This window comes from Brachypodium distachyon, chromosome 3 (genome assembly GCF_000005505.3).
Source record: "Brachypodium distachyon strain Bd21 chromosome 3, Brachypodium_distachyon_v3.0, whole genome shotgun sequence".
NCBI classification, from domain to species: domain Eukaryota; kingdom Viridiplantae; phylum Streptophyta; class Magnoliopsida; order Poales; family Poaceae; genus Brachypodium; species Brachypodium distachyon.
In genome coordinates, this window is record NC_016133.3 from 48,421,462 (window position 1) to 48,436,958 (window position 15,497).

At 39.7% G+C, this 15,497-nt stretch overlaps 2 protein-coding genes across 15 annotated transcripts; one reads left to right on the plus strand and one right to left on the minus strand.

Moving 5' to 3' along the window:
• Positions 1 to 1,181: 1,181 nt before the first annotated feature.
• Positions 1,182 to 8,631, plus strand: LOC100839932 (MADS-box transcription factor 27-like). 4 transcript variants are annotated; one of them, NM_001301401.1, is made up of 8 exons: positions 1,459 to 1,640; positions 2,149 to 2,227; positions 6,736 to 6,797; positions 7,891 to 7,990; positions 8,082 to 8,123; positions 8,209 to 8,292; positions 8,374 to 8,528; positions 8,613 to 8,631. In NM_001301401.1, the coding sequence occupies exons 1-8, from the start codon at positions 1,459 to 1,461 to the stop codon at positions 8,629 to 8,631; spliced, it is 723 nt and encodes a 240-aa protein (NP_001288330.1). The 4 variants fall into 4 exon arrangements, with proteins under 4 accessions (XP_024316114.1, XP_024316115.1, XP_024316116.1 ...); XM_024460346.1 differs by lacking the exons at positions 6,736 to 6,797; positions 7,891 to 7,990; positions 8,082 to 8,123; ... (1 more) ...; positions 8,374 to 8,528; positions 8,613 to 8,631 and adding an exon at positions 4,352 to 4,644 and having other exon boundaries at positions 1,182 to 1,640; XM_024460347.1 differs by lacking the exons at positions 6,736 to 6,797; positions 7,891 to 7,990; positions 8,082 to 8,123; ... (1 more) ...; positions 8,374 to 8,528; positions 8,613 to 8,631 and adding an exon at positions 4,381 to 4,644 and having other exon boundaries at positions 1,186 to 1,640.
• LOC106866547 lies at positions 6,039 to 14,145 on the minus strand. 11 transcript variants are annotated; one of them, XR_002965606.1, is made up of 5 exons: positions 13,709 to 14,140; positions 11,049 to 11,107; positions 7,878 to 8,030; positions 6,694 to 6,813; positions 6,045 to 6,371 (listed from the first exon to the last, which is right to left on the minus strand). XR_002965606.1 is itself a non-coding variant. In XM_014901206.2 (3 exons), the coding sequence occupies exons 1-3, from the start codon at positions 13,907 to 13,909 to the stop codon at positions 6,314 to 6,316; spliced, it is 318 nt and encodes a 105-aa protein (XP_014756692.1). In that variant the 5' UTR covers positions 13,910 to 14,137; the 3' UTR covers positions 6,039 to 6,313. The 11 variants fall into 11 exon arrangements, 2 of the variants coding, with proteins under 2 accessions (XP_014756692.1, XP_014756693.1); XR_002965604.1 differs by lacking the exon at positions 7,878 to 8,030 and having other exon boundaries at positions 6,039 to 6,371; positions 6,455 to 6,813; positions 13,709 to 14,135; XR_002965605.1 differs by having other exon boundaries at positions 6,694 to 8,030; positions 13,709 to 14,145.
• Between the last annotated feature and the right edge of the window lie 1,352 nt (positions 14,146 to 15,497).

Here is a 15,497-nt window from a genome sequence, read left to right on the forward strand (position 1 = left end):
TTTGATAAAACAGTTCCTACAAATTTGTGCACTTCAACCGACGAGATGAGTTCTCATTTCTAGCGTATGGCAAACAAATTGATTTAGGAGTAAATGAGTGTGGTCAGTTATTGGGTGTGAGCGGAATTTTTTTTGACCGAATTAACGAGAAATGAGCTATATAATGGAAAAAAAATAAAAAAAAATGTATGAACTGTTTTTGAAATGGAGAGAGTAATTAATCAAATTGTAAAACTAATCGCACGCAGGGAAGCACATGAACTAACTGAAGCATTTCAAACCTACAAGCTGTGTTTGCACGACTGAATCGTCAATAACTATTTAATTTGACCGATTGAAGATTTTAGCCTGTTGATGTATAAGTGAATTTTCCTCATTTTCTCATCAGCTTAAGTTTTTGGGTTTACTGGTTCAGTGCATACAACTCTACATAGCATTCGATATCAAGAAGTCTTGAGTTCCAAGACCAGATTGGCATAATTTAAATAAAAATAATTTTGTAGCCATTTTTCCTGCATGTTTAGACCTGAGGGGGGCACAGGTTAATTAAGAGTCTCATTTAACTCCAAATTATTTACCTACAAGTTTAGACAAGAGGCAGCCACACCTTAAGTGCTCCATTTAACTATAAATTACTTTCTCGGAACTCATCTCACTAATATCACTCTCTCTCTCTCTCTTTATATATATTTATGCAACTTACAAGTTTTTTAAAAGGGAGTGTTTAGCTTAGTCGATCTATTTATTTATAGGTCGACAAACTCGATATTGATAGTCATCCAGTCAAGATTAATTCTCTCGCCTCTTTAATTTGTTGTTGCACGAATCTCATATTTAGATCCGATGGTGTCACTCTGAACTGAACAAAAAAATACGAACGTTATATTTGGCTAGAAAAATGTGACCTTAATTCCAGCTTTAGTAGTACTGTACATAAATCCATGAAAGGCACGCGTCACATATAGAACAATAGGCCGGCATATGATCATCAGAAAACAGTATTGCTGCCAGAATGCCAGATAAATTAAAAGATAGTACATGTATCTCACCACTTTCCGTGCGTGCAAGAAGTCTCTCTCTCTCTCTCTCTCTCACTAAACCATCGGCGCCACTTAATTAACCCTAGCCAATTAATAAATTAACCGCAAAGATCAGGTAGCCAATCGGGCATTGTCTTCCACCTCTCGCATCTCCTTGCTAAATAAAGCAAGTAGGTAGCAAATTGAGGAAAGTCCACTTGCAAGTTGCAGCCACCACCAAGAAAAGCCCCCCTCCCCGGCCGGCCTCTCTCCTCCCTTAAGGAAACCTTTGAGCTTTCTTCTTCCAGCTCCCCCTAGATCTCCTACCTTCTTTGGCACACATCTCACATTCACTGCGTTTGGCTTCTGGCCGGCCACCAAGATCTTGTCAGCTTCCTCTCTTAATTTGCCCGGCCATTTTTACAGAGAGAGGAAGGAGATGGGGAGGGGAAAGATCGTGATCCGCCGGATCGACAACTCGACGAGCCGGCAGGTGACTTTCTCCAAGCGGCGCAACGGGATCTTCAAAAAGGCCAAGGAGCTCGCCATACTCTGCGACGCCGAGGTTGGGCTCATGATTTTCTCCAGCACCGGTCGCCTCTATGAGTACTCTAGCACCAGGTATATATGTTCGTTTCATCTGTATATATGTTGTGCTCATGATTTTCTTGCTTAGGTTTTTTTCTTGGTCGGAAATTGAAATAGTTTGAAGAATTAACATAACTAGAGTTCTTGATTCTCACCTGTTGAAATTCGCACTTCACAAAGAGGACAAATTACGTTGCTATCTTTTTCTTTGAAGGAGAGGTGTCTGTCTGATATTTAGTTTTTTTTTTCCCGGTAGAAGCACTGTGTCTGATCTTTGTTTTAGCACCTGTATTTTCCCCTTCTTTATTCATCTGTTTCAGTCTCTTTTTTCTTTGTGTTTCACTTGTATAATAATTCGTCGTACAGTTCCATGTGATGAATTCCATGCATTGCTGCAAGAAATATCTAGAGCTTTGCGCTAATGTATATGCATAGTGGTTCTGTACATGTCTTGTACTACCAGTACTCCCTTGTCATAAAATACTCCAACTCGCTGCATTTTCACAAGTCACACGTTGATTTTGTATCTTCCATTGTGTAGCATGAAGTCAGTGATAGATCGATATGGAAAGACCAAGGACGAGCAGCAGGTCGTCGCAAATCCCAACTCGGAGCTTAAGGTATATATGCTCTAGCTACATGACTGATTTTTTTTACCGGAGAAGTTCTACAAAAGTGGTATGTTGTGACGTTTTCTCATAATTTAATAGAATTAATCCATATACTTTCAAGTTGTTTGGGTTGTGATAATGTCTACGCGCACAACGTTAAAACTACACAGGTGTCATTAATTCGATCGGATCCAGTTGAATATAGATATTCCGTAGGTGCCATATTCTGCATTTCCCCAGGATTCGATATCGTATATAGATAAATAATAGCATGATCTACTGAAGATTGTATGAATACAAATAATGATCATAATTACAGATTGAATAGGGTCAGTACATCGGTAAAAAACACACTAGGATCCTATCATTTTCTATAGATACATAAGTTTATAACAAAATACAAACTAATTACTTCATTAATTAATTCTATTTTACCTTACATGTATATGCATGCACTCATGAGAGTATATATGTGTGTACTAATATTTTTCCTAGGAACTGTGTTGATATTAGCTCAAGGTACATTAATTATTTGAATGTTTCTAGGGATTTGAAGGTTTTAATGTTAGAAAGCTATTTTGTAGACTGAACCTTAGAAATTCCGAGTTTGACTATAATTTTACTATCTGTATGTGTACATTAGAAGCAGATATAGATGGATGGTTTGTACTCTATATATTTGGTATAATGAGGATAGCTTTTGGCACTAGAAATACAAAGGTATCGAAAACAAAATTGCATCATCATGTGCTTCAGTGACATGCTCAAAGATAATTTGTTTTGTACATATGTCTCATCCTATGTACATTGGGAAAACGCAACGTTAAGCTTGTGGTTGACAACAAGTTAATTTACTTGTCAGAAAGAAAGCATACAGGCCAGCATGAAATGCCTTGATCTTTGGTTTTCCTGTTCCAAATTACAAGTTCAACATGTACTCCCTTCTTTTCAGTTCATATATAAGACATGCACATATTCTTATATCTGATCAATTTGACCAACGAAATATGAGATATATACTTCGGAAGTCTACCATTAGAATCTTCTTGAATTAAATGGTATACTTTTTGTACAGTATAATTAATACCCCCTCCGATTCATGATAAGTGTCGCATCGTGTATTACAACTTTGCACTAAATCAGCGACACTTTATTATGGATCGGAGGGAGTATTTCATTGGTCAAATTGATAATCTAAGATTGCATGCATGCCTTCTAAACTTAAAATGCTGGTGTGAGCAATATGTACACCACCCCCGAGCGCATCGTGGGTGTGCCACATAAAGTATTCATAGAACGGCATGTTAATTTGATAAATCTATGCCCCTACCAAGTTTGAGAAACCTAAAGATAGCATTCCAAGAAATGCATGTTAATTTGATGAATGTATGGCACAACAAAAAGTATCTGAGCGCGGTTTATTTGCGTGTTTGCATACAATTGGGCACCAGAGTCTAACTTGAATGGAGTCATGCCAATTAAAAATACACACATATTATATTTTAAAACAGGTTTAGTATAACCAAATAACTAGACCAAACTAAAGCTACATAGATTATATACAGATTTCTCAAACACGGTACTATTTATTTGCATGTCATTTGTTCAATTTCTGTACAAACGGCAAGTTTGATAAAATATATCCACGAAACATTCCCTAACAAGTGGTTCTAGGGAATGCTGGAAATGCAATGGTCTTCAGAAACCAGCTTATATCCCCCATATGCCTTCATTTATAATCTTATTTCGGACTTAACTCTTTCAACTAATTGCTCCTGCCAAGCATCAGCAAAGTCGGCTGCCAATCCGTGGCGAAACTGGCTATCCGCATGTAAATCAGACTCCTATCGAGTCAGAAACTTTCTTTCGGACTTTTGTCCGTACTAAAAAAAACAAGCAGTTTTTGATTTTTGGGTTGCTAGGAAACAAACAACTACCTTAATGAAGAATGTTCAAATTAATATTAACCATACAGAATATACCATTCTTAGCAATGTAGACAGTATAACATACTAGCATAGCGCCGTGCATTGCCAGTGCCACAAAATTGCCAAGATTTTATTCTTCTACAAATAACAACAACACAATAGTTAGATTATGTGCCAATGACATTATATATAATCCTGACAATAGGCTTTGCTGGATTTGAATTTGGATCTAAGCTCACGGAGATTGGAGAGCGGAGGCAACATCAAGGAATTGGAGAAAGAGGGTTATTGCTTGTTGCTCCATCTCGTGAGAATGCACAGTCTGACTTGTTATTTGGTGAGAAGAGAATTACTAAGGAGTGAACGGACGATTGCCAATTCCAAACTTTATAAAGTACTAGTACCGTGCCCGTGTGTTGTCACGGCCTCTTAAACATGTGCACACGAAAATTCATGTTTATACAAAACATAACAATATAATTGGACATTCAATCAAAATGATTTCAGGGCCGATGCTAGCGGCCACGGACATGGCACCCAGTCCACACCGCCTGCCGGTCGTGGCTGGCGTCAAAGCACGCGGTGGTGCAGTGCACGAGAAACCGTGCAGCGGTGGATAGCACCGATCAGCCCTGCACCCCTTTGCTCGTCTCTTGCAAGATAATCTAATCCGGCGCCGACGCGTATCGAGAGCGGTCACTGCAGGGAGGTGCTGCGCGGGCAGTTGAGTCGGCGGCGGCGGCCTGGGAAGGCAGCGCTGTGGGAATAGAAAAAGAAAGGTTTGATGGAGTGTAAAGAGACACGAAAAATCAGAACATGCATGAAAATTGATGCACGGCGGACGACGACGAAGGAAACTTCCTGCTTTTATTATTAGGGAGGATATATGAAAGATATACTATACAGTATATGCTTTGAATAGCAATGCAAGATCCGCACAGGGTTCTAACTATAACCGGAGAAAAAACGATTAACGACGTGCTCTTAACATTGTTTTTATTACGCATGCTTAAATTGCTTCACCATGGAACTGCTGCCTATCTATATAGAGAACTAACACTTCATTCAGGAATACTTCGCTTTGGCATTAAAGATATTAAACGTTTAGAGCACTAGCCAATGTGTACTAGCAACAATCATTTGCATTTATGGCAAAAGAGAAACAAATTAACCGTGCAATGGTCTAGTGATGTAAAGAAGTGCAAATAATCGACCCTACAAGATTGCTATGCTATAAATGGGACATAGAAAGACTACTCTGATAGTCTGATGCTACTGATAGTTAATTTTATTTTCAACCCGAGTTGGAATACATGATACAATTTGAGAGAAGGAGAGCGCTCGTAAGATTTTTTTCGTTGGGCCAAGCCATGATTTGGATCTGCAGAGAATACGTCACCTAGCAGGCTAGGAATGGACTCAACTTGGGCCGGGCTTAGCAGTGTCAGTCTGTTACCATGAGTTAGAGCAGCGTTCTGCTAAAAAACAAATTGAGTAAGAGCAGCGAGTGATTTGCACTACGGGCCCCTGAACAATGTGAGAGGCATAGTCAGACTCCGGTCTGCTACAGCATTCTACCCTGTGGGCACTCGGGACCGAGAGGGGATGCTGACAATCTCTAATTTTAAACAAAACCCTGTATCAAGTTGCAACCATGTGTTTCCCTGGAGTAGAATAAACATACTCCAATCAAAGAAAAGGGAAGTATTATAGCGTAATGTTTTTTAGGGATATTATAGCAGAATGCTTGCAACTATGACTTGAACTAGTCGCGGTCAAAAGCTTTTACAACACGCGTACTAAGTTGCTACTCATTTCCCAAGCAAATAAAAACTGGGGCACTTGTCTTTATTTCGAAAAGCATAACCTGGAATGGGCAGCTTAAAACGGAGTTCAGCTTAAAACACTGTCCAACGGGTTGCATCTTATACTTAGTAAAATGTTGTTTCGTTTACACTCAATCCAAAAGTACAGTTAAGCGCCACCATTATACTTGCAGAACGAGAGAAAAATCTAAATCGCTGTTCCACAGAAGCCTGTAGCGTGTTAGCCTACAGATGAACATGTCCAGTTGAAATTCTTGCGCAAGCTCAAGACAGCTCCAGACATTACAGGGCCACCAGGAGAACATTCCTCGGGACTATCCAGAGACTCCCTTCGAACGAGATCAAGCAGAATCCCTCAAATACAAGGCTTCAGTTTCGCTAACATGCCAGCCTCTGAGCCTGCGTAAGAAGAAAGCAGAATCAAGCCATAACATTATCAAACTGTCATACCAGCAAGCAGCCCTGTTGTCAGTTATACCAACCTTACAGACCTTCGTATGCACCAGTTGGTTTACTAGCTGAGCACTTTAAATAAGTACATATTGGTAATTAAAGACTTTAACAAGACAGGATATCCATATTTCAAAATGGACATGCTTGCCTGCGTTTTCCAGAAATGTTATTTCTCGCTTAGTTGTGCAGCTACTGTGCAAATGTCATGCATCGGAATATTCTCTATGCCAATAACTAATCATGTTTGCTAGTGGTACATTTTCATTACTTTTTGCCTTCAGATTGCATAATTCTGCTGTTGCACTGACAGTTTTGGCAAAGGGAGGCAGCAAGCTTGAGACAACAACTGCACAACTTGCAAGAAAATCATCGGTATGCTCTGAAACCCCTGCAGAAGTTGAAAAATAAGTATAATCAGAAACTTGTTCCCCCAAAAAGGAACAAGCACGTGCTAGCCTGCTGCAGCAGACACAACGATACAGCAAGCACGAATCAATGGCCTCTCCAATTAAGAATTACCAATGGGACACCAAGATGTGAAACAAAAATACTGATACAGCATAGATTTGAGTATATGGAAAACAAAGATACACAAAAACATAAAGACTATTAGCAGTGTGCATGTTTAAAGTCATCAGTACCCTTGCATAGAGAAAACATGCCTTATGCCTAGCCTTTCTTAAAAGCAATTGCTGGATTTATGCATAGCTTTAGATTTAGTTGCCAATAAGGGTCCTATAAGCGAGTAAACATTACATAGAAGCTACTCCCTCCGTTCCATAATTCTTGTCGAAATATTACATGTATCTAGACACTTTTTAAGAATAGATACATCCATGTTTGGACAAATTTGAGACAAGAATTATGGAACGTAGGTAGTATATAGCTGCACTTTGGTTCCAAGACATGTAGCTGGCTCAAACTAGCTAGTTTTGTCCCGTGACATGTGTTTCAAAATTCAAAATCATGTTATTAACTACTCCCTCTGTTCCATAAAGATTGGCACGGATTTAAACTAGAGCTAGTTCAAAGTCGTGCCAATCTTTATGGAACGGAGGGAGTAAAATGCAATTTTGATTGAGTATCCAATATAAGTCCCCCAGGAACTGGACGTTACAAAGAAGCCATGTAGCCAAACTTCTGTTCCAAGACTATTTAGTTTTCTCACTTTTATGTTGTATTTCAAAATAATATTATTGCCTAAATTGGCATTATCAGCACACGAAAAAACGCTTAGTTATAAAGAAGTTCTAAAATCTGTAATGATTGGTTAAACAATCTTCCTTGCCAATAAGCTTTATTCACTTGAATATTTATGGATATGGCATCATCAAATGAACTGTGTAGAACTCAAAACATTTACGGAATAAAATGCTAATGCTAATCATAACAGAAGAAATTTTTTGGCTACTTGTAAATGGAAATAATGCAATGGAAAATGGTAATGCATACTGATTTGTTACAGGCAGTTGATGGGAGAAGATCTATCAGGGCTGAACGTTAAGGAACTGCAGTCCATAGAGAATCAGCTGGAAATAAGCATACGTGGCGTCCGCACAAAGAAGGTCCAACATTAATCACATTTCTCACTACGCTCACCCATTTCTACAAGAAGATTTGACTCAAGATTGTTAGTACTGTTGTTGATCTTTCCAGGACCAGCTCTTGTTCGATGAAATTCACGAACTGAATCGGAAGGTTCTGCAGCAATTAATTTTGTAGTTGCCATGATTCATTTCCTTTGATTTTAGTATATTTGACTGTACTGCTTCTTTGGTTGCAGGGAAGTATGGTTCACCAAGAAAACATGGAATTATACAAAAAGATAAGTCTGATTGGCCAAGAAAATGCTGAATTATATAAGAAGGTAAATGGCAGGCTAAACAAGAATACCACAGGGCAGACATCTAAAAACGTAACTTTGATTTGCAATTAATTTTATTCTCAGATCTACGAGGCAGAAGGACCAAGTGAAGTCAACCAGGATTCACCAACACCATACAACTTTGCAGTGGTTGAGAACAGGAATGTTCCTGTGCAACTTGAACTCAGCACACTGCCACAACAGAATGATAATGAGCAGTCAACTGCTCCTAAGCTAGGGTAAACTTTATTATCTACAAAAAATTCAAAACTCATTTGCAATTGTCAACTTCAGTGGTATATTGACTAATCAAATACATGCAGATTACAGTTAAATCCATGAACTGAAGTGATAACGTTGAGGTCTGTTGCTGAAGGATACTATTTGATGTAAAGAGTTGATATTCAGAGCAAGAGTTTACACAACGAGTTATTTAAGGAATGGACATGTAAATGTACTGCAAATAAGTGCCACCATGGAATTGAATTGTGGAATCCAGAAAATGATTGTTTCCTAAAGCATAATTATTTATTTGTACAAATCCACCTGGCATGGAAAAATAGATGAGATATGTGTACTCCATAATGTTCAGGCATCACCATAAAATATTTGCATGTAGCAAGGGATCCAAACATGGCGACTGCTATGTTTGGAACCTCTGAACATGGAGAAAAATAGAACTGCTAAAATGCAAAACTCTGCCAGTTTGCAATTTGATAATGGCAACGCTGTCCGATATTCAATAATGTGAAACTTCATATCAATAAAACGAATCTAACCATGAGTGCTGACAAGAGATAATACCACGGTGAAGACATTGAGCGCTATATGCATAGGCTAATAATTGTCTACCATGAACTATTGGTGTTTAATCTTGTTCCTGCAGACACCATGGGTCTCACTTCAGACAATTTCCAATGCCCAAAACACTCTCCATAAGAAGGTTGGTGAAAGGATAAATCCAGAGTTCGGGGGCATGATAAGATAACATTAAGCGCATGAATTCTAGGGCCTGTTAGGGAATCAACGATCAAGAGAACTAGAGTATCTAGAAGAAGAGAAGAGTGAAGACACCAAAGTTAGTGGTGATTCATGGAATGCAATCGAGTCCCAGGTAATGGATACAAAATCCTTCCCCATCTCAGAACGGAGGTCCCAGCCTTAAACCTATTTGGGGACAAGAAAGCCCAACAAAACCAACCGTCCAAGAATCCAAGCCATAGAAAGAAGTATGGGCTTCTGCCTGGAATTGACGACAACACATAGGCCTCTGGTAGGCCAAATCCTCAAGAATAAGCTTAAGCAAGATTGTTCAGTTTCTTTCATAGCAGAGCCAAACGATGTCAAACCAAAATGGCAAATAATATTCCATGAGGGAATTATCCCATACGTCAAACCAAAGTGGGAAATAATAGTCCAGGAGGGGATTATACCATAAGAATGGCCTTAATCCAGGTCTCACAAAAGGACTTCAATGTTCTTTCAAACAAATTAATACACTATTCTTTTCTTACGAACAAAATAATGCATTATTCTTTCTCATGAACAATTTAATGCACCATTCTCAAGAAAAAGCACCAGTAGGGTTATTTTTCAGGTGTTGTGCAATGGACATAACGGAATTTGGACGACACAAGACAGACGACACAATGCTAAAATTCCTTTGAAACTCAAAATCTGTTTGTGGCTTATCTGGCACAACACTATAGCTACCATAGACAACATGAGTAAGAGAAAGTGGCAGGGGGATACGAAGTGTAGATTCTGTGAGGAACAAGAATCAATTCATCATTTGTTCTTTGGTAGTTCAGCAGCTAAATATCTGTGGGGGGTGGTTAGCCTGACTATTGGGGCACGATCTAGACCTGGATTCTTTGCTCAGTATTTCTGGTGGATATCACAACTGCTTCCTATCTCCAGAAATTTACAGACGGTTGGGGTGGCAGAAATATGCTGGGTGATTTGGAAACTACGGATTCATGCTTGTTTTGAGAAAAAGCTGATTCGATCTCCTGCTGAGATCGTCTGTTATTCATGTGCCTTTATGATGTACTGGGCTGGGTTACAATCTGAAAATGATCAAACTAACTTGTTAGCAGGGTCGGTGGCGCTGCAACAGGAGGCGCTGCATCATCATGTTGCTCAATCGTGAGTGGACAAGAGGCTGCTGGAGTTGGGACAGGATGAAAACGAAGAAGAGGAGGCTCTGTGCAAGAAGAAACAGAAGGAAGATGAAGGTTGAAGCTGGAGTCTGCACCCCAGGGGGTCTGAAGTTGGTGTTTTGGTTCTGAAAGTTCAAGTGGGCTCGACCGTGACGACCCTGGGTGTCGTCTATCTGTTTTACTTTCGTACTGTTATCCTTTCAGACTCCGGACACCCTAGAACTTTTAGCTGACTGTGTATTCTTGTTAGCCAGTGGCGACAAGTGCGTGTTAAGACTCTGTGTGTGTTCTGAACTCTGTGTATCCCGACATCCCGTTATCCCTGGATAATGGAATCCAATCTACGATCGTTTTTTTAAATAAAATAAAAAGACAGACGACACACTCCGCATTGCTTAGGATAACATCTCTCTCATTCCATGAATATGCATGTGCATACCTTTCTAAATAAGTTCAACTAACTTTTCATGCGCAATTCTAAGATGAATTTCACTAATATATATGAAACAGAACACATCAATAAATAATAGTTTGGTATTTTTGCAACTCATTGACATTTTGTGATATATGGCAACAACTGATTATGAGGTGACTTACAATTTTCTTGCAAGATATGCAGTTGCTGCCTCAAGTTTGTCACCACCCCTTGCATCAATCTGTCATGGAACAACAGGTAGAAGTTAGACCAAGTTGGAAATGGATCTAAAGGAACTGCTAGTACTCCCTCCGACCCATATTACTTGTCCCAGATTTAGTGCAAAGTTGTACTAAATCAGTGACAAGTAATTCCGGCCAGAGGGAGTACTAAAAATAAACAGATCGTTCCAACCATATCCAAATGCAATTCAGGAATAATACCCCCCCCCCCCCCCCAACCCCCCTCCTTTTGTTTCACAAATTTAAAATATCTGTCATGCAGGCATGCTTAGGTGGGAAAAAGTTAGCTAATATTTGATGACACTGGACCATATCTGCGACATTTAGATAGGCATACAACTAACCTATCTAGGGGAATGAGCACGGCCTGTGAGTGACCGATACCATTTTAGGGAACGAGCATGGCCTGTGGATGACCGATAGCATGTTAGTATCAGATATAAGAAAAAGGCTCTAGCCATAGAAGAAATCACCGACCACTGTACTGCACCTCACTAAATGCTACTACCTTGTTCCTAAATATAAGATGTTCTAACTTTATCCTAATTTCTAAGTCAACCTTCTTAAAGTTTGACCAAGTTTATAGAAAAATATACTACTCCCTCCGATCCATATTAGTTGTCGAAATATTACATGTATCTAGACACTTTTTAAACATAGGTACATTCATATTTGGCCAAATTTGAGACAAGTAATATGGATCGGAGGGAGTAATATTTACAATGTGAAATACTTATACTATGAAGATGTATATTATGACGGGTTTAATAAAACTAATTGGAGTTGTAGATGTTGGTAGATTTTTCTATAAACTTGGTACTTTAAGAAGTTTGGCTTGGGACAAAGCTAGAACATCTTATATTTAGGAACAGAGGGAGTACAATTTAACAGTTTCTCCTTTCAGGCTGTCAGAGAACAGTACAATATGCTTCCGTTATGGAGCACCAGTTTAGTGCAAGGGCCTCTTTGATTAAAAAAAACTCTTGTAGGGAAGCACATCAGTGCATGAAGCCATGAACACTTCCTCCCATACAACTACTATTAGAACATATAGGAGCAAATGCAAGAACTGAATTTTCTGATACTTGACATGCTAAAATATTTTGCCAGAGCAAACTCCAATTAATTCATCACAACGCCACAAAAAATACACTCCCCACCATTCTTGATCACCAAATTCTAGATCGCTACAATCACCTAACATTGGTACGTGGTAACTCCCAGCCTGTATGCAGAAACTGGGAAAATCGTAGGAAATATAGCACCGTGCAAGGTATTTTTTGGATGTTATAGATGTGATTCTTCAAATTCATCACATTTTGAATCAATGACAGAAATTTAATTTGACATTTAAATAAGGAAAATGATATGCCAAGCATAACAAAAGGTAGGTTTAAATAAACAAAAACTCGACCTGCAAGGGGTAAGCCACCCCCCGGGCATTATCATTAAGATGAAGACCTTCTCACGCAGGTCAAAACCCCCCCACCCATACACAGCGGCACGTAGCCCGGGTAAGATCTTCTCACGCAGCCTGTGCTTTATGTGTGAGCCAGACGAAGGGATTTTTTAAACCCAGCCTGAAATTCGCTCGCATTGGAGAGTCGAACTCAGGACCTGAGGAGTGCTACTGGAGCCAACTAACCACTACAGGTAGAGGCCCTTTTGCAAAAGGTGGCTTTAAATAGCATAACCAAAATTGTCTTATCGTAGATATGGCTTATTTTCTACGTTTACTTACACGTGCACCTCTAATAGTGTTTTTGTCCAGCAGAAACTGACATATATCTGCAGTGCTACTGCTTTTATAAACTGTGCCCGTTGGTTTTTGGAGTTAACTTGCTATCACAAAATCATAATCCTTTGAATAATCTTTATATTGAAAATAGATTAAAGGGCAATTTCGCTGATCTACATTCGTGTATATACCACTGAAAAACTACAGAATGTTTAATGTGTTATATTTCAGCCTGAATCTCTTATTCACAAACATAACAATTCATAACCATGTGAGCACCTGGAAGCCATAAAAACATATTGTAAGAAGTATAGCTCATTTGTGATACCATCATAACCAGGACTGATCGTAACGAAATATTCTTATAACGTAAAAAATATACGCACCAGCATATTGATAAATATACTATATCTACATTGCAAAAAACAGCAGTAAACAAAATACAACGTAGCAACTGAATTCTAAAACCCGTCAGGAAACTTGACAATTTTCCAAATCCATGCATCCTCCGCCACGTCTGCAGGTCACAAAATTCTAATAGACCTACGATTTCCTGGCAGTTGTAATCTCGATCCCCAAATACCCTCATAATTCTCTGATATGTCTGGATACAATACAAGCACACACATCCATTTATGATCTAACTGTAATTGTGTCCATTCTCTGATATCTACTAGAAATCGTTCACGAAGGCAAAGTTCCTAGATCTACAGCTTCAAACAGCAATGATATGAACCTCTCCGGACGATCTACAGCATGAAAACGACCACCATAATTCTACGCTACCTCCAGTGTAGGAGATAATGGCAACAAGCACAGAAATAACACAAATAAAGGAGCGCGAAAATTAGGTCCGGCTCACCTGAGGCCACGGCGCGCGGCCGCCGGTGGAGAGATGTGGACTCCGAAGCCAGCCACTGCGGCTTGCGATAACTTGGGGGGATCGGGGCTTTAGGGAGGAAGGAAATCGGGAAGGCGAAACCAACACGAGATCGACGGGGGTCTGTGGGAGCACGGGTGGTCGACGCGTGGAGCCATGCGAGGCGACGCAGCAGATGGTCATGGAAGCAAATCGGCGGGACACATGTCGATCACACCATCACCATGCCTCGTGACAGCGAGGAGGTTGCAAGAGATGGTCGCAGAACCATAGCTGGAATTCAAATCTTCGATTGCGCTGGATGTCTGATGCGTTGTCGACATGCTTGCTGGGTGATCTTGTAGTGGGAAAGAGGTAGAGAGGGGGGCGGAAGGGACGAGAGAGGAGAGAAACAAAAATATCTAGGGCTTTCGGCGGATTAAAATATGCTGCCAAGGAGTGATCCGTCTTTGGACACGTCGCCCCATTGACTGCTCCGGGCGGGCGGGCCGCGCCGCCTCGACCCGTACAGTACAGCACCTTAGCTAAAATGGTTTCAATCCTAAAAACTGTTACCGCACTCTAAAATGTGGTTTATTTAGAGTAAATTACGTTCACGGACGTGAAACGTGTTTGAAAACTGAATTTAATCATTGTATTACGGAAATCATGACTTACTGCCCGTGAATTTGATGAGATGTCTCAAGTAAGTCAACGGTAGCATATTTGTACCTCGGTCTTGACAGCTCAATGTCAGATTTGCATTTTAGCCCTTGGAAAAATACACGAGAGACCTAAGCATGTTGGCTCCACAAAATCCCATTACCATAGAAATACAACAAGGGCTAAATCGCAAAATGTGACATTGAGGTGGCAACATGACTACACAAAATACGGTACCGATGACCATATGTGAGATATTTCGTCAAATTGAATGATTATAAATCTCGATTTTAATAATACAGTGACTAAATTGAGAATACGGAACGAGTTAAGTGACTTCAATGTGTTTTATGAAGTTTTTTGTTTAACTTCGACATTTCAAAAGTGTGTTTATGGGATCGGTGTGTGGCTATTTCGAGATTTGCAAGGACGAGGGGAAGTCTCTTCCTAAACATTAACTTGTTCAAACAACATGAAAGTGTATGGAATCGGTGTGTGCCTATTTCAAGATTTGCAAGGATAAGGGGGAGTCTCTTCCTATATATTAACTTGTTCAAACATCATAATACACCATTATTTCTGTTATGAGTATACTATGAAAGCTTTCATGAAAAGGTTTTTTCCTTGCCTTACTGAAAGATGGAGTATATCTTCAAGAGGGGGGGGGTGGGGTGAATTGAAGATTATCAAATTTTACTTCAAATTAAAACAGGTTCTTCAAACAGGATAGAACAAGTGAAGACAAAAGGCAGTTCTTAGACTTAGCAGAGTTACAACAGCGGAATACAGTGAAGAAAAACGGTAACTGAAGACAGTTCAGAACAGTTCAAACTGAAGCAAGTAGTTAATGAAGACTGAAGATAAATAGGTGAGAAAAGATATCACCCGGACACAGAGACACGATGATTTGTTTCTCAAAGTTTAGATTGTTGGCACAATCCTACGTCTCCGTTGAGAGGGTTGAATCTTATAAAATTCGCGGACACACAAGTCCACCCAATCCTCCGGAGCTAAGACCAAAGTCTCGCCCAGTTACTCATGATAGATCTTTCTTCACAGAGGCGATCTTCAGGCCTTCACAGACTGGTTGAGGCAAATCACAACTTAATTGCTCTTCAGTGACGCCTAG